This window comes from Hippocampus bargibanti, linkage group LG15 (genome assembly GCF_051943395.1).
Source record: "Hippocampus bargibanti isolate YZ-2025 linkage group LG15, ASM5194339v1, whole genome shotgun sequence".
Classification (NCBI taxonomy): domain Eukaryota; kingdom Metazoa; phylum Chordata; class Actinopteri; order Syngnathiformes; family Syngnathidae; genus Hippocampus; species Hippocampus bargibanti.
Window position 1 is genome coordinate 8,249,180 of NC_142748.1, and position 23,029 is coordinate 8,272,208.

Sequence of the window (23,029 nt, forward strand, 5' to 3'; positions counted from 1 at the left end):
GCCACTTGTGGCCGACAGGCAACGTAAGATGGCCTCCCGTGGTCTCAACTAGTTCAACACTAATTAACAGCCAAGTTGAGTTGAGAATACCTTCGAAAACTGGACCCCGGCTTGCAGTTTGCAACTGACTCCAAACGCGAAGAACATAGGCAAAACCAACCAATTGCACGCACTCAAACTGGATGATTTGTCGCATCACAACAACTCTTTCAATCAGATGACAGTGTGCAGACTAACTGGATGGATATATGGCGTTCAAATAAAGAAATCTTTGACGTGTGACAGCCCTAATGTCCGACCCTGAGCACTACAGGTAAGTAAAACACTGTATAAAAGCACTGGGCTATTTATTGGCAAATCCAATCCAATCCAATCCAATTTTATGGATATTGAATGAAGTTGACACTGTATTGCAATGTGCACAAAAAGATCATTGCTTTTCTCATTCAAAACAGCTTTAAAAATCCAATCATGGCTGATATGACAAAGTTTTTAATAGTATTTTCAAAAATTTTCCATCCATGTCACCCAGCTTTAGCAAGCACATTGTTTATTTTGCTTTTTCATATTCGCGTTGACCTCTTACGAATTTTTCAGGATTGATTCGACTAAAATGACCATAATTCAACCCTAAATTTTGAAATAGGTATATCGTCTGCGGTCGGCGCTCAGGGCTTGGCCTCGCGACCTACATACAGAACAAGAGTGTGTTTGTGTATGACGCTGAGATGAGCACGTGTCGACCTTCACACGCATGACCACCATCGACTTCATCCAAACACGAATCCGAGGAGGTGTTGATTCGCAGCAACTGCTAAAAAAAGAATCAGCGGGCGAAACGTGACATCTACTGGCCTTCTTTCTCCCAATTAGCTTTAACGCAGCTAGCATGCCGACATTTGCTCGGGGAAAGGGGTGTTTTGGCGCCCCCATCTGGCAGCCAGAAGAGTTTGTTACTCTATGAGTGCACCTGTGTTTTGGAAAAGGGGGAAAACAGGATCTAAACGGCCAATAACATCCTCTGAAGACACTTTTCACAGACACTCACACGCGCAATAAAAACAACAATACACGTGTACCTAAAAATAAATGCACACACGTGCACACGGGCGTGTACGCACAGAATTCCCATCCATTCATCGTTTTCATCACTTCCTGTTTCCTTCCGCCACGTAAATAATCATCAACAACAGTAAAAGAACTGAATCAGCCTCTTGTAATTCACCGTTGGCAGGAGATTGTTCTACAATTTTCTAATTACATATTATTATTATTATTATTATTATTATTATTATTATTATTATTATTATTATTATTATTTTAATTTCATTAACCCTGTCGCATGTATCTCCTGTTGCCCCCTAGTATGGAATTCTACATTGCAGCACCAGAGCAGAGTCATCGCTTGCATATGATGTCGGGTGAGTGAGTCCCAATTTGTACACAAAAATAAATCAATAAATACACAAAATGGCCGACGCTAACTCATTCACTACCATTGACGAAATGTATTCAGAAATTGAAAATATGACATAGAGCGCCATTCCTAAAATTTGATCGTTTTTTTTTTTTTCATGCTTGGGTGCCAATAAAGCGCCGGTCAAACCTCTGGCAATATTTTTCTTTTCCACATGGGGCAGTATTTCCCCTTTTTCCATGTTAACACTTTTTTCCAGCTTCAGCTGTTGTTAAAGCGCTATATAAACCAATATTGCATTGTATTTTGGACATCTGCCCCCATTTAAAGCTCATATAACTCCAGACGCATATAATTTAAGAATTACCTTTTTTTTCTCATGAAAAAAGAGAGTCTAACGTTTTTAACACTGTACTTAATGTTTATGTGGTCCTAAAACTCAATATTCTGTGTGTCCTGGAATTTGAGTGACAATGACAAAAACCCTGGCACTGGAGTGGACACGTTTTTGCAGTGAATGAGTAAATTTTAACATCCCGCCTGATATCATAGCAATTAAAAATATCATTAAAATTATCCTGTCTCTCGAGGCTTAAGGGCTGACCCTTGTCCGGTCACAGGGAGTTAGCTCGAAGCGCCGCCGAAGTGTGACCCCTGGCCGGGACTGGACAACAATGAACGGAACCATCTGTGGTTGCACTCACACCTTTTTTGTATCGGACGGAACCACTTGCGACAAATGTGGAAGAGAAGGCGTTTTGGGTGACATGTTGGATTTCAAGCAGGTGGCTGAGGGGCCATTCCCTAGTTTGATGTTTTTGTCCTTGTGGAACCTCCTTCAAATGCGGAACAGACATGAAAGCTTGACAATGATTATTTAGCGCCATAAGTAAATACAGCGACAGGTTCCACTAGGCCAAACATCCACTTCCTGTTTCTAACATCCACATCCTTTTTGTGTGTCAAATATGGACCCTCCTGCCCTCCTCACCCCCCCCCCCACACCCAACAAACACCCCCTTGATTATAATTAGCTGCCATGCTTAAGTTTGATCCCGTTGAACACGCTGACCCGAAAATAATGACGACAATCTAAGTCGTTGGGCTAATGTTAATAATGGCGCCGTTTCAACATGGAGGCAGGTGGTCCCAGCACGAGCGCCACCGGGACTATTTGCAGACCAACAAAACACAGCCAGTGTGCACATGTTCCACGCGTGGTTTCCAAGCAGATCTTGATCAAATGAAGATCTAGATCCGGTAAAAAGCTTGCTAGTTACCTTTCTATCTATTTCAATTATTCCAGGTTGAGTGAAACGCTGGTGCGTGTGGCTGCCGCTGCTCACCCACAGAAAAACTGATCCTGTGACTGTAAAGTGACCTTGCGAATTTTGAAAGGCGCTTAAAAATCAAATGTATTCTTCTTCTTCTTCTTCTTCTTCTTCTTCTCCTTCTTATTAGACATTAGTAAGAAAATTGTGCTACATCAACTCTCTTTGTCTTTTCTGTAATACCGTACAATCACTATCTGGCTGGCTAGCTATCTAGCTGGCTAGCTATTAGCTATCTATTGTCTTGCTAGCTCATTTTCTATCTATTTGTCTTTCTATTCTATTTGAGTGACTTCCGGGTAAAGTGAACGCTGGCGCGTGAGGCTGCCGCTGCTCACCCTCAGAAAAAATGATCCTGTTACTGTAAAGTGACCTTGAGAGTTTTGAAAGGCGCTGAAAAATGAAATGTATTATTATTATTAATATTATTTTTATTATTATTCGTCGCTAGTCTCTTTTTTTCCGCACGTGAAATGGCAGGCCACACGCACCCGCCGCATCCCTTCCCGTCCCGTTGGTCGTAGCGTGAAGACGGCAGGTGGCGGGGGCGAATCTTCCCGCGACCTCTGCGTCCGCCTTGTTTTTTCCTACACGTGGAGGTCACTGTGACAGGAAGCGGACGACAGGATGTCCAAATCTTTTTCCTGTCGCCCGGCGTAAATTTAGATTGCAGCTGTCAAAGGTGGAAAATATTCAAGGCTTGAGAGTCGCTTGAGAGTCGCTCTTTGTGCTTCCTCGTCAGGCGGCTCGTATTTACACCGCAAAACAAATCCCGTCGAAATCGCCGGCCGCGTTCCATTCGCCTCACGATCCCGTTATTTCAATCGCTGTTCTGTCGTATCCAGATTGTGAATTCGGGGTCAGAAGCTTCAACGAGAAGCCAAATTCGATCCAGGGTTGATCCGATTGGCGTTTAGCTTAGCTACTGATTATATCTAATCTGATTTGGACGCCATTTGCCACACGTACGCGCTACGCCAAGCCAGAAAGGGAAACCTGAACTGTAAATCTGTCCAGATCTGCTTTGACCACCCAAATATGGAGGATCGATCGCCCTAATTTACGATCAATGAGTCTTGATTCCTTGCTCTAGTCAAAAGTTCGTGTTTGAAAACGTTGCCGCTTCTCGAACCGATTCATTTTTTTGTCATATTCATTCACATGCTAACGTTTAGCATCTTAGTTAGCATCTTAGCTAACGATCATCATCTTCATCCAAGCTGGGCTTTCCCGCACTTGACTTAACTGTTTCCACCCGTGTGCCACAGTTGTCCGAGCAGCTGCGAGGGGTGGAGGGAGTGCCGCCCGATGACAGTAACCCGCGTCCACTTTTAGCGTTTGGTTGCCACGTGAAAGCTGCCCAGAGTGTTTGGGTGCGTGTGGCAGGAAGAGGCGAGGCCGGCCGGTGGGCAAGCTAAGCAATACGACACCTGGTCTGTTGGAAAGGCCACCCGAAGAAAAACAAGGCCTGGTTGGGATGGTGGGAAAGCTTCCTGTCATTGTTCGGGTCATGGAAGTTCTTGAGTGAGTCGCCCTTGAACGGATAATTAGATAAACGAAGACGAGTGACCAAGAGCCCACAATTAACGACAAACCTGAAAATGGCCACGTTGGAGTTTGTTGCCGTATTACGAGAAGTGATAAATGACCAACAGCATTATTCAAATGTAGTTTTATTGAAAAAGAAAACAAGACACTTTATCATCACAATAATAAAAGTAGTCATTTGCTATTATTCCTGGTAGAAAAGTGTAAAAGTTTGGAAGACCGCCAAAACATTTCCACGCAAAAAGTAGTTTTTGCCTCGTTGACAATGAAGACGAAAAACAAAGACACGAAAAGCCGAAAAAGTGTCTTAGTACCGTTTACAAAACAAAAGAATAAATCGTATTGATTGCTCGTTGTGATTATCAACGATTCCTAAATAAGTCTTTGGCACGCTGACATCGAGCGCCGGACATTGTCCAAAAAAAATCCGACACCAGACGCTTGTACCGTCACTAGACGCGCCGACTTGAATCGTCACACGTACGGGGAAACCGACATCCCCACGCTTCAGATCTCCGACTCCCGCCTGAGCGACCCGTCGGCGGTCCGATCGTGATTTTGCTCGGCGTCTTGAACCGGGTCAGGTCCCACGCTGCCCCCGTTGCCCTCGTCTGTGTCCTCCCTGGTGTCCATGGCCATCTCGTTCTCGTAACAGAAAGACCCCGAGGCGGACAAGATGTATTTGTTCTCGGCCAGTTCGCGGGCGCTGCACTTCGGCGTGCCGGGCACCTCATAAGTGGCGTGGAACCGTGAGTAGTCCACTTTGTAGTAATTGTTCTCCTCAAAGAGGACGGGTTCGAAGCGATGCCCCCAAAGGATCTCGCCGGGCAGGTAGGAGCTGCGGCATTGCGTGGTCATTGCGGTGGCCTCCACCATGCCCTCCAGGATGACCACCAGCTCAAAGTCGCAGGCTCTCAGGTCCCGCTTGGACACGCCGTAGAAGGGGCTGCCCTCGTCGATCACGTGCACCACCGTGATGGGCGAGATCAGGAAGATGCGGTCCGCACCGCTGTCGAAGCCCACGTCGATGTCGGTCTGGTCCAAAGGGATGTACTCGCCCTCGGCCGTGGTGCGGGAGCGCAAGAGCTGAGCCCGTACGTGAGCCTCTACCAGGTGACTCCGTCGCAGGTTGCCCACCCGCCACATGAGGCACAGCTTGTTGTCCCTCATGGCCACCGCGGCGTGGTGGCTGAACACCAGGGTCTCGTTCCTCTTCTTGGGTTTGGCCATCTTGGCCATGATGGCCCCGATGACGAAGGCGTCGATGACGCAACCCACGATGCTCTGGAAGACCACGGCGAAGACGGCCGCCGGGCACTCGTCCGTCACGTAGCGGTAGCCGTAGCCGATGGTGGTCTGCGTCTCCACCGAGAACAGGAACGCGGCCGTGAAGGTGCTGACGTTAGAGACGCACTTGTGACCTGCGTGGAGCTCCAGGTCGCCGTGGAAGATGGCCAGGAGCCAGAAGACGCAACCGAAGAAGAGCCAGGAGAGCAGGAACGCCGAGCAGAAGATGAGCAGCATCCAGCGCCAGCGCACGTCCACGCACGTGGTGAAGATGTCGGCCAGGTAACGCTGACCTTTCTCGCTGACGTTGACGTAACGGACGTTGCAGTGGCCGTCCTTCTTGACAAAGCGGTTGGCCCACTGCGGGCACTCCTCAGAGGACGCCGTACCGCCGTAGTGGCCCATAGCCCGGGCCCGCAGTCTCTGCTTGAGCAAGAACCGTCGCAGGAACACTTTGGGAGCGCTTGGGGAACCACGCTCACTCGGGAAAAAGATGCCGCCGAGAGTCACCGCTCCCTCGCGGGTGTCGTCTGCAAAGAAGGACACTTCATTAGGAATCCATTACCGACTGATTTTTGTGTTTTGGCCTAATTTTATCAGCTGCCTGTAAACCTTAACCCTAACCCGACGCGTACGACCAATGACTTGTTGACTGTGAGACTCGTTGAGCTTTCCTCAGGAGCCGGTCGCTGGCTCGCTGGTCCCCACGGAGCCACGCAACACTTGTTCATTCGGTGCCGTTGTCACGGCGACCTGGCCCAAATCAGTGCATGCTGCTGCAAACTTCAATCGAGCTTTCTTTCAAGCTTCTTCGTAAGTATTTGTTTTCCCCATAACGTTTATGTACCGACACCCTCTTTGCATTTTACAATGCAACCCCGCTAGTGTACTGCGAATGATGCATGCAACACATGCCGGCGACAAATGTTGACAACAGGTGCACACGCGCACGCGCGCTAGTGAAAAGTGTGAACTCACCGTGGATGGAAAACTTGGCTGGTGCGCGTTCAGGCCAGCAAATTTCATCTGTGTCGTCTCTGTCGTTGTTGTTGGCGTCTGGTACGGTACCCGTTGCTCATCCTCAGCGCCCGGAGGTAAAAATCCACTCGGTCGTGCTGTGCGCTTGTCATATGGGAAATGCATGAGTGTGTGTTAGCGCGCCCGCGCGCATATCTGTGTGTGTGCGCACTTGTGCGCCAGAGTTTACTGTGCCTCACAGGTCCGTCCCGAAGCGTTTTAAACGTAAGGCAGGGCTTGGGCATGCCCCCACCCCCAACCCCGAAACCTCCACCCCCACCCCGGCGCAGTCTCGCGCGCTTCTGATGATACAGCCGGAGCGTGTGTGCGAGTGTTTGCCAACATTAATAATAGTCGACAACTTTTACGTGTGGATATTTGGAAAATATCAGCACTTAGGGACTGTTATGAATAATTTGTGTGTGTGTGTGTGAATGAACTATGTTGACATGACTAGTCGACTATTCTGTAGCGTGAATGAATGTGCATGTCATCACTTGTGCATGATCTTCTCCACACGGGGGCGCTGCAGAGCAAATGAAGCTCGCAGTTGGTTGAAACAAGTGCGCACAAATTCTGTCGCTTATTGACGCACGCTAGCGCGAATTTGCATAAAGACACACAGGCGCGATTTCATGATGAAGTTGCATTTTATTCGGCGGCGGCGGAAATCTTTAAAATCTCATTAGATACAAGGTTCCGAAGGAAGGTTCAAGGTAAAGGTAAAATCTGGTCGAGGGATCGAAAAAACTGCTTGAAAGTCATCCACGTGCTGCCAGTTAGCTTTTGTTCTTCTTTGTTGGCAAGTTTGCGTCTCGTCACGCTTACGCTTTAGTACCTGCGTTACGTTCCTGCATGTGTGGCATCACCGAGGATGTCAGAATGTTGGAGACGGGCATCCGGTAGTGGTAGCATAATTTTTGGGGTACTCTGGAACTTGTCGGGGCGTGGCGAGGGTCTCGGTGAGGGTCTCGGCGATGGCCGCAACCGCCTCTTGAGCTGGTATGCCTTGGCGCTGATTTCGGGCGCCAGGACCTTGGCGGTCTGGTTGAAGAGGACGTAGTCGACGGTGTAGCGCCTTTTGCCGGCCCGGATCATCTCCTGGAAGACGTGACCCCACAGGATGTCATCCTGCGTGTAGGAGGTCCGCGTTTGGTGCAGAGTGCCGGTGCTGTCGTCCGTGTACGTGAAGGAAACCACCACCTCCAAGTCGGAGCATTGCAGATCGGCCCGGCTCATCCCGTAGAGCGGGCTTCCCTCCTCGATGCGGTGGCAGATGGTGGTGGGGGTCACCAGAACAATGTCGGGCTGCTGGATGACCAGGTCCTGATAAGTAACGTCCACCCTCCCGGTGGCATGGGTGTCGGAGCGCACGATCTGAGCGCGTGCCGTACCCTCCACCAGGTGATTGCGCCGGAAGTCGCCCACGCGCCAGGAGAGGCACAGGTGGCCGTCACGGAGGTTGACCACGGCCAAATTGCTGAAGCCCACTGTCTGCGCCCGCTTCCTTGCCGAGGCCATCTTGGCGACGGCGATGCCGATGACAAAAGTGTCGATGAAACAACTCATGACATCCTGGATGGTCACCACCACGATGGCCACAGTGCAGTTTTCCGACATCCCCCTGGAGCCGTAACCAATGGTGGTTTGGGTCTCCAAGGAGAAGAGGAAGGCGGCGGTAAAGCTGCGCACCTCGTAGACGCAGGGCGCCGTCCTGTGATCGTGAACATCGCCGTGAGCCAGCGCGATGACCCAGAAGAGGATCCCGAAAAAGAGCCAGGACAGGATGTAGGACAGCGCGAAGATGAGCAGCATCACCCTCCAGCGGATCTCCACCAAGGTGGTGAAGATGTCGGTAACAAACAGCAGCCACTCCTCGGGTATATGACGGAAAACCACATTGCTGGTACCCTCTTTGCGCACGTAGCGTTCCTTGCGGCTCTCAGCGATCTTCACTGCCGGTATGCCGTCGCCGTGGTCAACGCTTTGGTAGGTTGTCTGCATCCTTGGGGCTGGCAAACATCGGTACGTCATTCGACATTTGATCTACATTTTATGTTCGCGCCACACGATTTGTAAAACCTTCCATATTTGTATCACACTTTACAAAACATGCGTTATGAGGACACAGAGTTCTGGATTGTCGCTCCCGGGAGTTGTGTGTATATTTTTGCGCCAGGATGTGATCCTGTTTTCTCCACACAGCACAGGGCGGTGTGTCTTTGAGGCTTGTTTTGACCTCAAAGCCATAGCCGCCGTTGTGTACAAAACAGACCCTGACCTTCCTTTGCAAATGTTCCACTTTGCTCTCCACTGTCTTGGGCGTCGCGTGATTCCCTCAATTACTACGCTATTACACGCTTAGTTGCTGATAATACCCCCCCTCACCTCCACAGGAAGAGGGGGAACCCAACCACCCTCCCACCGGTCCCGCTATACTTGACTGACCGTGACGCGGGCTACGAGTTAGTCTGCTTCCTTCAAATGTTTCGTGCAAGCGGCGACGATTACGAAATATCGTTACTACGCCGGTCACTTCACGCTCTGCTGGGCACGCCGGCCGTTAGCATGCTATTAGTACACCATTAGCAAGAGGTTGTCCGTGACAACCATGGTCAACCCATGCTCAGGGTTATGTTTTTGGACATAAAACGTTCAGCCGCAGGCGGAGGTTTTCGTGCTTGTGGAAAATTTTCCGTCGAAAATCACGATAAAAAGCTGTAGCAGAAGAATGGAGTAGAACATGGAGGGAATATGTCTATTGTTTTAGCTAAAAATGTTCTCGTTTTCTCGTAAAAAGCTTCTGGTGGAGGATTCAATCAGGTTTTTGAAGTTCATTGCAAAGTTTTGTGGTGGCTGCCCGAAGATTGAGAAGTCTTCAAGGTGTAAGGGTTCGTTTGGCGACCATTTGCGACCTTGAGCGAACGCTAACGAGTCTAGTTTTCAAATAGAAATGGTTCAAGCGATATATATTTATGTTTTTCATCCATGATTTTCTTCAAATGCTGCAGTCGGAGGTCCCATTGTTAAATTTGGAGGTCAGATCTTAAAGTAGTTTCAGAAGAAAATCAAGAAGAAGAGTGAGGATGAGAGTTACCTGAGCTTGGCGCGAGCCTCCGCAGGCGTCCTGGAATGAAGCAGAACACCTGTCATGGCAAAACACGAGTGATATCTCCCAAAATACTGGTGACCTGGCCACGCCCCTTATGCCTTGAGGACGCGCCATTGTCGGCTTTTCAAAATAAACCTCGAAGCTAACTTGGACCCTTGTATCATGTGAAGACGTCACTAAAAAACGGACCGGCGCTTTTTCGGCACACACCGTTCATACCTTTGGTCAACGCTGGTGTTCTTCTGGGTTTTTTACGGTGCTTCGTCGTCGTTGTCGTTCTGGTAGCAGTTTAGACGGTTTTCACGGCGGTCATTTCCGAGGCCAAGACAGTCCTAGTCCTGGTGGTTGTTTTTAAGTTTTCAAGTAGAAGATTCAAGTTAATGTTTGGCAGTCCACGGACTTGGTTTAGGTTTTTCTTAGAAGGGCTGTAGGAAAGCGATCTGGTCAAAGTTGTCTCGTGTTTGTGCGATGGTCTTTTTTTTTTTTTTTTTTTTGTGGTCATTCCAAGGGTCTTCAAGGCGTTCGTACTTGCAATTGCGGCGGCGTTGTTGGAGACTGATGTTAAGGCGGTCGTTCAAGCGGACAGTCCACGTGCGATCAAAGTCTGACCGGACTATGTAATAATTTGGCAGCCATATGACTGTTTAAGCTCTCAGTCGTACAGGAGTGGTCCATCGATGAGAAGGTTTTTTTCAGCCATCATCTGCAGAGGACTTGTAACCAGAGCAAATGGGGCAATCGGGGCAGTCATAGACCCCATAATCAGGCAGGACAACAGAAGAAATTAGTGTAGCCTCAGGGAATAGTCCTCTACAACCCCCAACATGAGAGCAGGGACCTATAATAGCAGAGTCTGGCACCGCCACGTCTGGACAGTAGGGATATATATATAGGACCACAACTTACAGCAAATTTGAGTTCGCTGACGAAGCCTTTTGGATAAGAAGCGAAACATCCGACACCTTCAAAGAAGTACAGATGACGGCTGAAAAAACCTTCTCATCATTTGGAAACCATTTTGAATATTCTATGTAATCATTCGGCAGCCATTTTGAATATTGTAAAATCCTTCTTTGTTGCGCCTGACATGAACCGTTGATCTGGTTATTCTCGGTTGACATGCTAGCCCCTCTCACCTTCGTCCATGTCAACCTGACCGAAGTAAATTAAACATTTTTGGCGTGTGGGGTTTGGCGCACTCCCATTGCCCTCAAATATTGCTTAAGAATGATCAAATACACATGTACGCGCATGTCGCTGATTATATTGTTACAATCGTCCCACTATTCCAGCCGCCCGTAACATTTTCCGATGCTCTAATATTTTCCATGATATTTTCCCAGCGTAGCTGCAGGCGCTGTCATCACTTTGCGTTCCCTAACATTCCGCCGCCGCCGCCTTTTAACGGTCGTCTTAACCTTTTCACACACACTCACACATGTTACCAACGCCACCTTTTACAAGGAGCATTAGCACGTTAGCGCTCGCTCGTTAGCGTCCCGCGATGCTCCCGCAGTGGGCCAAACTCGGGTTGCGCCGCACCAAGGTCACGCTGACCTTGAAGCGGTGACGCAGAGCGCTCTGGCGCCGCCGACTGCTTCGTTCTGCCTACACGTTAACACCTTTTCAGGACCTCGGTACTATGTGCGGGCACCATAAGTGATTTTTTTTTAATGATTATTATTGTTTTTTTTTATAATAATAATAATAATAATAATAATAATAATAATAATAATAATAATAAATTTCATTTATAAGCGCCTTTCAAAACTCTCAAGGTCACTTTACAGTCACAGGATAAGCTTTTTTGCAAGTGAGTAGCGGCGGCCACACGCGCCTGCGTTCACTCAACCCGGAAGTAACTCAAATGGTTAGAAAGCTAGCTATCGAGCTCATACATAGCTAAAGGATAGTAAGACAGTCAGCTAGCTAATAGATAGTTAATAGATAGCCAGCTATAGATGGATAGATAGCTACTAGATAGCCAGCTAGCCAGCTAATTGATAGTAAGCTACCTAATAGATAGCCAACTAGCTGGAGAGATAGCTAATAGATAGCCAGCTAGCCGTATAGATAGCTAATAGATAGCCAGCTAGCTGGATAGATAACTTGTTCGTCAGTTGAGGAGAGTCTGTATCGACTTTTGAAATATTGCAGGCTTAAAAAATGGTTTTGGTGATGAATTCAGGTTTGTTTTTGTTAGCGTAGCATCACACTTCATTGATTTCACAGAAAAAAAAGAAGAAAAACAGTGTCAAGTTCTTTTTTTTTTTTGTTCTTTTGACTTCAAGACGGCGCCGCGAGAGTGGCTGCCTTTCCAGCAGCTCCTGTGTTTTGCTTTTCTACTTTCATTTCTTTCATAACTTTGCTGCTGTGAAATGTAAATTTCTCCACTGCGAGACTAATAAAGGCAAATCCAATCCTATCCAAGCTTTTCCAAAAATATCAAGTCTCCATTTTGGAGTGACACACATCAGCTCGTGACAGTACTTGGCATTGATGGAAACGGAGCAGTATTTGCTGTAGCATTTCGCTAACACAGCCATGTCGGTGACGTGTCCTGCAGTTTTATGGTCACCGGCTAATCAATAAGTCTCTGTGAGACTCGCAGCGTGTTTCTAACGTGTCAAAAAACAGGCCTATTCCATCGTATTGCTTCCTGTCGGCTCGCTTCCTAAATCGCAAGTCAAGAATGCGGGTAACTTGCGTGCGTGTGTTTGTGTGTCGGGTGTTGCACACATGGTCCGATGGACTCCAGATGCTAGCGAGGCCGCACCGGACCACCTGCGACCACCTGTGTGTCCCGATGGTGCATTCCACGTTGCGAACCCGCTAACGTGCTAGCTGCTCATTACAAGCCGAGCGCGTAAACGCTACAAAGTGGCATGAAAGTTGTTTATTTGGCAACTGTTTGTTAACTTGTTTACCAGCTAACAAAACTAGCTTCTTCCGCTCAGCTAAGTACATCTCATTAGCATCTTCCTGTGTGTTTCCGTGTGTGTAAAAGTATGCGTGCACATACAGTAGCCCACTTGAACACAGAAATGCCCGTCCAGTTCCAAATATAAATAAATAAAAGTCGGGCATGGCGGTGGTAGCCAACACTAGGGCCTGCGACGCTCGCGTTAGCGAGTACGGCCAAGTCACGCCGAGTTCCGCCAAGTCCCGACGGTGATCGAGTGCAGCCAAAAGCGCTTCCTGTCGTGTATCGAGCACACGGGAATTCGTCACTGACATGCTCGCCTTGCCTCTAAATGAAAATTCGTAGTTAAAAGAAACGAGCTAATGCGTCACCTTGTTCGAAAACAATCGCAAAGAAAATTTCAACGACTGGCACAGTGGAAAATTTCGTTTCCTGTTGGAAAACTCGGCCAAATGGAGTGCAAACTTTGTGGAAAATGTTAATGAAATTGCACAAACGGTTGGTACACATAGAACTCAGGTCTTTTTTGTACATAAATTCAATAAAAAACATAGAAACATTCAGCTAGTTAGCTAGCTTTCTATCTATTTGAGTTACTTCCGGGTTGAGTGAACGCTGGCGCGTGTGGTTGCCGCTGCTCACCCACAGAAAAAAAACTTGTCATGTGACTGTAAAGTGAGTTTTGAAAGGCGGTTAGAAATTAAATGTATTATTCTTATCATGACAAGTTCCAAGCGTCTAAATACTCAAAATGGCCAGCTGGAAAAGGGGCGTGTCTTCCTGACCCCAAGGGGACCCCGGAGATCAGGCAACTGAATCAACAGGATCCCCTTGCGGGACACATGTGGAAAACAGGTGAGGGAATCGACTTGGGTCATCGGCGACGCATGCATGTCCACCTCTCACACATACTAAAAAAAAATTCTCATGTTAAATCCGTCACAAACTACCGAAACACCCACATAAGACGACAGAAACGTCCAAAACAAAAATCACTTGCACATGACGAAATGCTGACACTCTCACACAGTACTGGAATGCTCTCATATAAACTCCACTGACGCCTTCTCTCACACATAGCCGTCATGGTTAGCCACATGACCGACTGAAAAACGTTTTTATGAACAAGTGAAAAGCTCTCACACACTACTGGAAAGCTCTCGAATTACACTCCACCGACACCTCTCACACATAGCCGTCATGGTTAGTCACATGACAGACTGAAACACGTTTTTATGCGCAAGTGAAAAGCTCTCACACACAAAAAAAGCAAAACGTTCTGACAGCTGACTTCCTCTCATGTATCCATCTCCCTCTCTGTCGAGGTCGCGCGTCGGGCTTCCGTGACGGCGAATGTTGATGAGCTTCCGCGGTCTCGCCTGCAGCGAACGCGTGCGACGGCAACATGCGTGCGGAACGGACGGTGCGCCGCGCGATGATTGGCGCCACCGCAACGCTGCTGGCTAGCGCTCTCACAGACACAACATTTAGTCAGCTGTAACGCTTCCAAAATTCGCTTTCCAAGACGGGGGCCGCCGAAAGATCCGTTGTTTCGGCGGCCAGTGCTCCTTTGCCGTCCGCTAAGTCGGCCGTGACGTCCTGTGGCTGGAAATCACGCAAACTTTGAGAAATTCAAACGTCGCGTGTTGACCTGACCTTCAGCTCATGTAACAGACACACACAGCTAAGCTAACACAAGGACATACACACACGCACTTACACACACACACGCAAGGCTGTCTCTTGTCAAATTTCCACCGTTTGTTGATGCCCGACCGTCCCGCAAGGTCGGCTGGGAAACGGAAAACTTCTTTCTTCTCAGAGCCTTGCGCGCAAACAGGAAGCAAACACACTCACACACACGCACACACTCGTGAACAACAATGATGACGTGCTAATGTGTTGTTGTCTTGTGTATATGCTATTTTTAAGCTATCTATTAGCTGTCTGGCTAACTATCTGGCTATCTATTAGCTATCGAGCTAGTTATTTGGCTAGCTATCTAATAGCTACCTAATGGCTATCTAATAGCTATCTACTAGCTGTCTACTAGCTATCTAGGCAGCTATCTAACAGCTATCTACTAGCTAGCTAGCTAGCTTTCTATCTATTTGAGTTACTTCCGGGTTGAGTGAAGGCTGGCGCGTGTGGCTGCCGCTGCTCACCCACAGAGAAACTTATCCTGTGACTGTAAAGTGACCTTGAGAGTTTTGAAAGGCGCTTATAAATGAAATTCATTATTATTATTATTATTATTATTATTATTATTATTTCTTCTTACTTTCATCACTTTGTTGTTGTGAATGTCAAAGAACTCCACTGCGAGACTAGTAAAGGCCAATCCAATATAACAATAACACCGTGTCATATCCCGTGTTTCATATTTGCTCGCTTTCAAATGAGGTGACATTTATGAATAAGGCTACTTGTGTAAAATAAAAAAAAATGGCGTTATGATTATTAACTCTCATTGATCCTCCAGGATGATCTTGACGAAAGCCGCCACGTCGGTGTCTTTGCCGTCGTGTGACGTGAAGAAGGGATGTTGCTGAGGAGGACAAAAACCCCGTCGGTGCCCGTGTGCCATTGCCGCCGCCGGCCCCGCCCCCTTCGCCATCTGACTCACCATGAGCTCCGCGTAAGTCGGCCGTTCGTTGGATACTTTCTTCAAGCTATACGCACAAATGATAATGACCATTTTAAGATAAAATAATGTTAAATAATAAACAGGAAGTGGAGATGGCGCACCACTGTGAGGTAAAGTCGACGAAATCCGCGGAGAACTTATCGGCGGGAAGCTGAGGGGAAGGTTCTTCCACCACCTGCTTGAGCTGCTGGAACGGCGTCCCCCAAGAGTCGTACGGGAACCCCAAAATGGCCAGCTCCACCTGGACGTCCATTTTCAAGATGGAGGAGACAAAAGAAAAAGGAAGTACAGTCATACCTTGGCTTACGAACTTAATTGGTTCCCAGAAAGTGTGTGTAAGGCGAAAAGTGTGTATTCCAAACATTAATTTACCATAGGAAACCAATAAAATGATAATAATCTGTTCCCAGGTCCCCATAAAACATAATTTTCAACTAAATAAGCCTTAAGATTACACACAATATACCTTATTGGCTTACGAACCTAATTGCTTCCCAGAAAGTGTGTGTAAGGTGAAAAGTGTGTCTTCCAAACATTAATTTCCCATAGGAAAGCATTAAAATGACAATAATCTGTTCCCAGCTCCCCATAGAACATAATTTTCAACTAAATAAGCCTTAACACTACACACAATATACCTTATTTTATGTATAGTAAATGTGCTATGGTATTGTAATTAAAGAAATAAACAGTACTGTATAATAAAGGTGTTTTATTTACTTTTGTGATATTCGTTGATGGCTAGATGGAATGGATAACTTTTTGCATAATAATATTAATAATAATAATAATAATAATAATAATAGAAAAAAAACAAAATCTGGTCTTTGGTTACCATGGTGATCCCCAAACTCCAAATGTCAGATTTGACATTGTATCCTTTCTGGTTTGTCTCGGGGTTGATCCTCTCCGGCTGAAGGGACGCAGAGGACGTTAGCGGGCGTATACGCGGTGTGTTAGCGCGCACGTAGCGCCCGCTCGCTCACCGCCATGTAAGGCTTGCAACCGGCGTCCATCGTTTTGGCCACCGAGTCCACCAGGTAGCCGCTGATGCCAAAATCGCACATCTTCACTTGCCCTTGGGTGTTGATCAATACGTTGGACGGCTTCACATCTGCACGATAGGCAGGCGTCACGTGACCGCCGGATGAAACGCGGCGGCGGTCGCCACCCACCTCTATGGATGACTTGCAAGTGGCTGTAAAGATGCTCCAACGCTTTCACGATCTGAAACCACAAAAAAACAACAACAACGTAGCCTGCGCAATGGTGGGAGTGGACGAAAGACGGCGGCGGCGGACACTCACGGAGACGGCAATCTTTCCCAGGATGTCCTCGGGAATGGTGAGTTCCTTCTCCATCACCTGCTTGTAGAACTTGTCTAGCGACGTGTCCATCAGCTCCATGCAGATCCACACGTCGCCCTATACAGCGCACATGCACAGGTGTCTAGCTAGCTAGCTGTTAGCTATCTGGCTAACTACAGTATTAGCTATTTATTTGCTATCTATTAGCTAGCTAGGTAGCTATTAGCTGTCTAACTGACTGGCTGCAAGCTGTCTAGCTGGCTAGCTGTTGGCTGTCTGGCTATTAGCTATTTATTTGCTATCCATTTGCTAGCTGGCTATTCTTTTCTGTGGGTGAGCGGATGCGGATTCATCAGTTTATTGGGGAATTGAAAAGAGGACGTAAAACGGCATTCCTGAATTTATTTGTGTTTTTTTCATGCTTGGGTGCCTATACAGCGATGGCCATGGGCTCTTGCAGTGTTTTCCAGAAGGAGGCAACACTGCCCTTTTTTCCATTTTAGCACTTTGTTCCAGCTACATAAACCAATATGCATGTATTGCATTGTATTTTGGACAGCCGACCCATTTCAAGCTCATATAACTCCAGACCCATATAACTTAGGAATTAACTCTTTTTTTTATGAAAGAAGTGTGTGTTTGTGAATAGGAGGGACCTCTCTGAAGAGCGCCCCGTAGAAGGTGACTGTGTAGAAGCAATCCACGGTCCTCATGGAGATGTCCAAGTCCATAAGTAGCCTCTTCTGCTCCTGAGTGTTGACGGTGGCGCGGATCAGCTGAGAAAACAAAAAAAAAAACCAACAGTCATCACCAATTTTGCAAAAGAAAAAACCAAGGATGCGAGCTTTATTTTGAAGGTCCAAGGTGCTCGGCCTACCTTGACGGCCATGATGATGCCGCTGGGAACGTGCCTCATTTTATCCACAACGCCGTACGCGCCGCGGCCCAGTTCGCCGATGCGCTCCAAGTCGTCGGCCTTCACTTCAAAATTCTGCCCGGCGACAAGATATGTAAAAAGCACAACAAAGGAAGTAAAGCCAAGAGGCCGGAAGTTACCTTGTCACCGATGGTCACGCACGCCTTGGAGTCCAAATCTCTCGGAGGGCTAAAGCACACAAAAACGTCATGTCAAGACTTTGCCACAAGGGGGAGCCAAATTTTGCAACCATTCACTGCCATCCCCGAATTTGTTTTTTCTTGCTTAGGTGCCGATAAAGCGCTGGCCATGGCTTCTGGCCATGTTTTTTCCTTCCACAAGGGGGCAGCATTTCCCTTTTTTCCATGTTAGTGCTTTGTTCCAACTTCAGTTGTTGTTAAAGCGCTATATAAACCAATATGTATGTATTGTATAGTATTTTGTACAGCCGCCCCCATTTCAAGCTCAGATAACTCCAGACCCATATAACTTAGGAATTAACATTTTTTTCTGATGAAAGTAGAGAGTCTAAAATTTCTAACGCATAATTGAATGTTAATGTAGTCCTAAATCGCAATGTTTTGTGGGTTCTGGAAATCGAGTGACAATGACAAAAACCCTGGCACTGGAGTGGACACATGTTTTGCACATCTGGCAGTAATTTAAATATACGAAACAAAAGTGACAGTGTATTGTTTTTTTGTGTTATGTTATAAATTTGAAGGTGTTATTAAGCATCAGTTTTTTTTCGTGTCTTTGACAGTGTCTGTAATTAAAAGTCGGGGTTTGATCCGGTGAGTGACTTGGGTGTCGAAAATTTAGAGTGGAGAGTTGATCTTACAGAGCGGCAGGAGGAGTTTGTTGGAAGACTTCCTTGGGGAGGACCAACTTCCTCTTGCCTGCCAACATAAAATAAAATAAAATAGCAGTCAGGTTACACGTGGGCATCGCCGCCGGCTCGCAGTCAAAAGTTCCGGGTTCCGATTTTGGCTGGCGTAAATTAAGAAAAAAAACTGCTTAGGTGTAACATCACCAATTCTATCTTGAATGCTTATTGTGAATAATATGTTGCACAATCTGACGTGTGCACACACACACATAATTGCTGAGCTCAGCATTTTGTGTCAATCAAATCAAATGGGAACATTTCCACACTGATTGGCTGCACGGAAGAGGCGGGGCCTACCTGGTCACTCCTGCATAGTGTGTCTCTGTGTGTGTGTGTGTGTGTGTGTGTGTGTGTGTGTGTGTGTGTGTGTGTGTGTGTGTGTGTGTGTGTGTGTGTGTGTGTGTGTGTGTGTGTGTGTGTGTGTGTGTGGGTAACGTCTATGTGTGCATGTTTGCATAATATGCCCGCGTGCACAATAAGCGTGTGTGCATGTATTTGTGAATTCAAATAGGCGCGTGCACGTGCACGCGTGCACGCTGCGTTTGTTGACTTGAGCGCGACATGATTCGTTCGAGTGTTAAAAGGTATGACGGGCGTACCCAATCACACCGTGGCAGTTGTGTAACAGTTGCAGAAAGTGTGCAGAAGAGGACGTGCACGCGCAAAAAAAATGTCAGCAGACCGGAAGTGGGTGCAAGTGCCCTGTTCACGCGCATTGCAGCCACCCGCGTGCGTGCATGCCACAACGCTTACCTCCCTTGGCCCTAGCGGGGTGGGGCCCCCCAGGGAAGGGTGCATGGCCTCCCCCTCCCTCCTCCACCCCCTCCTCTTCTTGCATTGAGCTTCTTGCGGCGCACATACATGCACGACGATCCGCGTGCACGATGGCCGCGTTTGCGCGTGCACCGCTCCGGTTTGCACGAAGGGAGCCTGCAGAGGAGCGTGTGCGCGTGCACGAAGTTGAGCCGATGGGGGTGGAGGCTGCTCCCAACTTGGATCGCACCAGCGAGCCCCTCAACTGGCGAGCTGCTTCCTGCTCCGATACGCGCAATGCATCATGGGAAATGTTGTCCGTGCACGCCAAGGTACTTTCCAGACGCACACGCTTGTAGAATAAGTATTAACTTCATGTGTTCGTCATAAGTCGTTATTGTATCATTGTGAGCAACGTTTGATGCCGCTGTGCCTTCTTGGTTTGATTGACAGGTGTCACACAATCCATCTTTTCACAAATGTATTATTGCGCTTTCACTCTCGGCGTATTTCAAGACTGTTTTGAGCTTAATATAAATAATTGAAAGGAAGACTGCTGCTATACATTGCAGTCAGTAGTGATAGAATAGCACCATAACGTTAAGAGACAACACAAGGTCAATATGGCAGAAGGACGGCGACACATCAACAAGTAAAAGCACCAAAATGCCAATCTTTAACGCTAATTTTTCCTTTGCATCTTTTCGTACAACTCACAATTACGGAGTCTCATGGTCATGATCTGGGCTAGGAAAGAGAGCCGCAGTCCCACTTGATTTCAAAGTTGTTCTCTCTACAATAGTAGTGCTGGCAATGTTATGCTAGCATGAGCCCTGTGGACAAGCCGCCGTTAGCTACAATCGCCGCGTAGTTAGCATGACTGTCTGGTAATTGAATGTTACTCTAAAACAAAATGTTCGAAACTATTTTCAGCACACGCGAGGATTCCTGATCCCGCCCCAGTTGAAACTGTGCGACGACCCCTGACCCGGTAGACCGAGAGTCCCCACAGAGATGAGTCAACAGTAGATGTACAGAAAGGTGCGTTTGCGATTGGCAGGTGTGCGAGATTAGTTCTTGCTCGAGACGAGGCTTTGGTACATGGGTTTGACCACCACGTGGAGCATGAGGGACCCGTCCACCAGGTACTCGGAGGTCCGGCGGTGCAGGTCGGCGTCGACCAGGAAGTCTCCGTTCTCCTCGGTGCTCTGGTGGAAGTCGTACATGTGCTTGACCAGAAGCCGGCCCTGCTGCTGCGCCAAAACCAGAACCGTCTTCTGGAAGCTCACGCCTGCAAAGTCAGCGCTGGACGTGGCGGGCGTGACGATGATGCGGGGGCGCCCGCCCTCGGCCCGGGTGGGCTGCATGGCACCCGTCTCGGTGTACATGGGCCTCAGGCTGAGCGGGAGCCAGCGGGGCGAGAACAAGACGTTCCAGGTCACCTGCACATTGACATCAACGTGTCCATTTTCAAATCATGGCTGATTTAGCTGTTGCGAAGGGCAAAGTTAGCCGGACATAGCAAAAACGAATACAGTCAGTAGACATAATGTGTTGTTTACCCGCTTGCTGGCATCATGGCCGCTGGGCCCGAGCTGCGTCTGGAAACTGGTGCTGCGATCATCGCGGGTGGGGTTGCTCACCACCCAGGGAGACCCCCAAAGTGGGGACAAGTAATTCCGGGGCACGAAGAGACTGCAGTTGACGTCAAAGTATTTGGCCATATGCACGGGGGAGGCGGCGTGGAACTGGTAGGACATGTAGAGCAGATCCCGGACCGACTCTTGGTAACGGACCAAGACTGCCGACTGGGTCTGGAGGCGAAAAAGCTCTCGAGGCGGCATCATGGCATAGCGCACCGCCCTGAGTGCGTTCTCCGCTGTCAGACCGTCGGGGCGGTTGTGCGAGATCCACTCCTCCAACCCGGCAAAGAGCTCCATCTCACTCTGCAGAACCAAATCGGAACGCCGCAGTAGCGTCATAAGCAGCTGAGAGCTTAGACCGGTCCACTCGCCACTCTGCAGGATCGAGGACAGGTTCCAGGACAAGTACTGGAGGCAGGCGTCCCGCAACACCGCATCGCCTGCCTCTACCGCGTACTCGTACCAGCCGGCCACGTGACCCGAAGGCGACTCCCGGGCCAGGTTTAGAGTCATGTAGCGCGTGAGTCCCTGATGCAGTGCCACCACCTGGTACTTAGTGGCCAGGCGATGGAGCGGGGTGGCCTGGTCCAGTCGCAGGGAGAGGTCACCGCAATACAGGTACCTAGCCGCGGCAAAGAGAACCACTGTCACTCATTTCGCATGTTATTTTGCGGAACAGTGCGCACAACTGGACTGACCTGATGAACTTTTCGAAGACGGAGGCACATTCCGAGCTCTCGCGCAACGTGAGCACGCTGCCGTTGCGCCCCTGTAGCATATCCTCCAAGACGGGACTCTGCAGCGACAGAATCAGCGCGTGGACGGCCATCAACTTCACCTCGTCTGCGTTGGGCGTTTCCACCCGCAGGGTCACGTCGCTGCCATTGCCCAGCAGCAAGAGCGTCTCCAGACGCTGGACCAGAGTCAAGGAGTGACTCAGGGTGTCTGCATTGCTATCTGGACTGCCTTCCACTTTCAGGCGGCCTGAGTTGATGCAAGATGGTTTGTTCAAATCGCACCATTTTTACTTTCCCAAATTTGTACGCAATTGCTTGAACCTTCACAAAACTATTATCTTCAGGTGAGAACCATCTCTTGGGACCAGTAGCTTATCTCTGGACTTTGGGAACCGTTGAATGTCAAGCCTCTGTCGGCTGTTACTGGGACAGTCATTAGGTCATCGATCGCTCGTCTGGTGCCTGATTGTGGGTCATGTTTAATTGAAACTCAGACCCCCTCCTGTGCAGTCCAGAGATTGATCCATGTTCATGTCTGTTTATCAGGTTGGGACATTGTTTCTATGCACTCCAGAAGCCCTGGAGTGAATTTGGGACAGTCCCAGCCAATTTTGACCAAGAAGACGAAGTACAAGACAGATTTGCACTTCAAGAATTTGCATACGATGAAGTGTAATTTCAACTTTACTCTGACCCACAATCCACTAAGACATTTTCCATCACCCCCCAAAAAATGCACCTAGAATTTTACAGCTTTGTCTCACCTGCTGCCGCCGTCAATGCACCCGCATCCCGTATCATCAACACCAGTAGCAGTAGTCGCACTGCAGGCTTCATCTTCTCCATCTTCTACTTCTTCTCTGAACGTCCAAGTGCTCAAATATGAAGTTGATGCTGATGCTGCCGAGGACGATGATGACTTTGGTATGTGGGTCATGGGCTGTGTCCGCTTCCTGGGTGGAGCCTGGGCTGGGCGGGTGGTCGCACGCCACCATACGACAGCTCGATTTCATCATGTGAGCCAAAGTTATAGCTATCTAGGTGGGTAGCTATCTAGCTAGCCATCCGTTGGCTATTTATTAGCTATCGACTAGCTGGCTAGCTTTCGCTCTAATTAGCTTTCTATTAGCTATATAGCTATCCAGTTGGGTAGCTATCTGGCTAGCGATGTGTTGGCTATCTATTAGCTACTTACTACCTGGCTAGCTAGCTTTCTTTCTATTTACTTCTGGGTTGTGTGAACGCTGGCGCATGTGCCTGCTGCCGCTGCTCACCCTCTGAAAAACATATCCTGTGACTGTAAAGTGACCTTGAGAGTTTTGAAAGGCGCTTAGAAATGAAATGTATATATATATATATATATATGTGTATCTGTTGAATTAAAAAATACAATTGTTTAGGATTAAAGAACCAACAAGGTCAATTGATATGATGTATGTATGACGAAGATGGTGACGTTTTGTTTGCGTCATAGAATCAACATTTTCGACGTTTTTTTTAAT

The 23,029-nt window shown here is 48.1% G+C and overlaps 4 protein-coding genes and 2 long non-coding RNA genes across 8 annotated transcripts; 2 read left to right on the forward strand and 4 right to left on the reverse strand.

Annotated features, from left to right (window-relative positions):
* Window positions 1-4,414: 4,414 nt before the first annotated feature.
* On the reverse strand, window positions 4,415-6,703 carry kcnj2a (potassium inwardly rectifying channel subfamily J member 2a). The gene is made up of 2 exons (XM_089015022.1): window positions 6,562-6,703; window positions 4,415-6,113 (listed from the first exon to the last, which is right to left on the reverse strand). The coding sequence occupies exon 2, from the start codon at window positions 5,986-5,988 to the stop codon at window positions 4,804-4,806; it is 1,185 nt and encodes a 394-aa protein (XP_088871148.1). The 5' UTR covers window positions 5,989-6,113; window positions 6,562-6,703; the 3' UTR covers window positions 4,415-4,803.
* On the forward strand, window positions 6,552-15,504 carry LOC148887549 (uncharacterized). The gene is made up of 3 exons (XR_016117343.1): window positions 6,552-6,677; window positions 15,118-15,273; window positions 15,366-15,504. It is a non-coding gene; the product is annotated as an uncharacterized LOC148887549 (long non-coding RNA).
* kcnj16a (potassium inwardly rectifying channel subfamily J member 16a) lies at window positions 7,205-14,471 on the reverse strand. Of its 3 annotated transcripts, none has more exons than XM_089015990.1 (3): window positions 14,362-14,471; window positions 9,698-9,727; window positions 7,205-8,612 (listed from the first exon to the last, which is right to left on the reverse strand). In XM_089015990.1, the coding sequence occupies exon 3, from the start codon at window positions 8,602-8,604 to the stop codon at window positions 7,444-7,446; it is 1,161 nt and encodes a 386-aa protein (XP_088872116.1). In that variant the 5' UTR covers window positions 8,605-8,612; window positions 9,698-9,727; window positions 14,362-14,471; the 3' UTR covers window positions 7,205-7,443. The 3 variants fall into 3 exon arrangements, with proteins under 3 accessions (XP_088872116.1, XP_088872115.1, XP_088872114.1); XM_089015989.1 differs by lacking the exon at window positions 14,362-14,471 and adding an exon at window positions 9,932-10,507; XM_089015988.1 differs by lacking the exon at window positions 14,362-14,471 and adding an exon at window positions 9,932-10,506 and having other exon boundaries at window positions 9,698-9,746.
* map2k6 (mitogen-activated protein kinase kinase 6) lies at window positions 14,956-19,436 on the reverse strand. The gene is made up of 12 exons (XM_089015023.1): window positions 19,148-19,436; window positions 18,347-18,404; window positions 17,646-17,694; window positions 17,467-17,580; window positions 17,246-17,365; window positions 16,590-16,706; window positions 16,458-16,509; window positions 16,269-16,396; window positions 16,118-16,195; window positions 15,384-15,523; window positions 15,262-15,307; window positions 14,956-15,183 (listed from the first exon to the last, which is right to left on the reverse strand). Exons 1-12 carry the CDS (start codon window positions 19,251-19,253, stop codon window positions 15,103-15,105), a joined length of 1,089 nt encoding a protein of 362 aa, XP_088871149.1. The 5' UTR covers window positions 19,254-19,436; the 3' UTR covers window positions 14,956-15,102.
* LOC148887552 (uncharacterized) lies at window positions 16,183-17,371 on the forward strand. The gene is made up of 3 exons (XR_016117344.1): window positions 16,183-16,322; window positions 16,408-16,626; window positions 17,239-17,371. It is a non-coding gene; the product is annotated as an uncharacterized LOC148887552 (long non-coding RNA).
* Window positions 19,437-20,217: 781 nt separating the features above from the next.
* Window positions 20,218-22,835, reverse strand: btbd17a (BTB domain containing 17a). The gene is made up of 4 exons (XM_089015021.1): window positions 22,292-22,835; window positions 21,489-21,774; window positions 20,710-21,412; window positions 20,218-20,589 (listed from the first exon to the last, which is right to left on the reverse strand). Exons 1-4 carry the CDS (start codon window positions 22,371-22,373, stop codon window positions 20,218-20,220), a joined length of 1,443 nt encoding a protein of 480 aa, XP_088871147.1. The 5' UTR covers window positions 22,374-22,835.
* Window positions 22,836-23,029: the final 194 nt, after the last annotated feature.

Coding starts and splice junctions, on each gene's coding strand:
- kcnj16a (XM_089015990.1), bottom strand. CDS start 8,604: ATGCAGACAACCTACCAAAGCGTTGACCACGGCGACGGCATACCGGCA.
- map2k6 (XM_089015023.1), bottom strand. CDS start 19,253: ATGTGCGCCGCAAGAAGCTCAATGCAAGAAGAGGAGGGGGTGGAGGAG. Junction 17,695..18,346: donor CAAACTCCTCCTGCCGCTCT/GTAAGATCAACT, acceptor TGTGTGCTTTAG/CCCTCCGAGAGATTTGGACT. Junction 16,707..17,245: donor ACGGGGCGCTCTTCAGAGAG/GTCCCTCCTATT, acceptor TGCGCTGTATAG/GGCGACGTGTGGATCTGCAT.
- btbd17a (XM_089015021.1), bottom strand. CDS start 22,373: ATGGAGAAGATGAAGCCTGCAGTGCGACTACTGCTACTGGTGTTGATG. Junction 21,413..21,488: donor GTCTTCGAAAAGTTCATCAG/GTCAGTCCAGTT, acceptor TGCCGCGGCTAG/GTACCTGTATTGCGGTGACC. Junction 20,590..20,709: donor GCCATGATGCCAGCAAGCGG/GTAAACAACACA, acceptor GTCAATGTGCAG/GTGACCTGGAACGTCTTGTT.
- kcnj2a (XM_089015022.1), bottom strand. CDS start 5,988: ATGGGCCACTACGGCGGTACGGCGTCCTCTGAGGAGTGCCCGCAGTGG.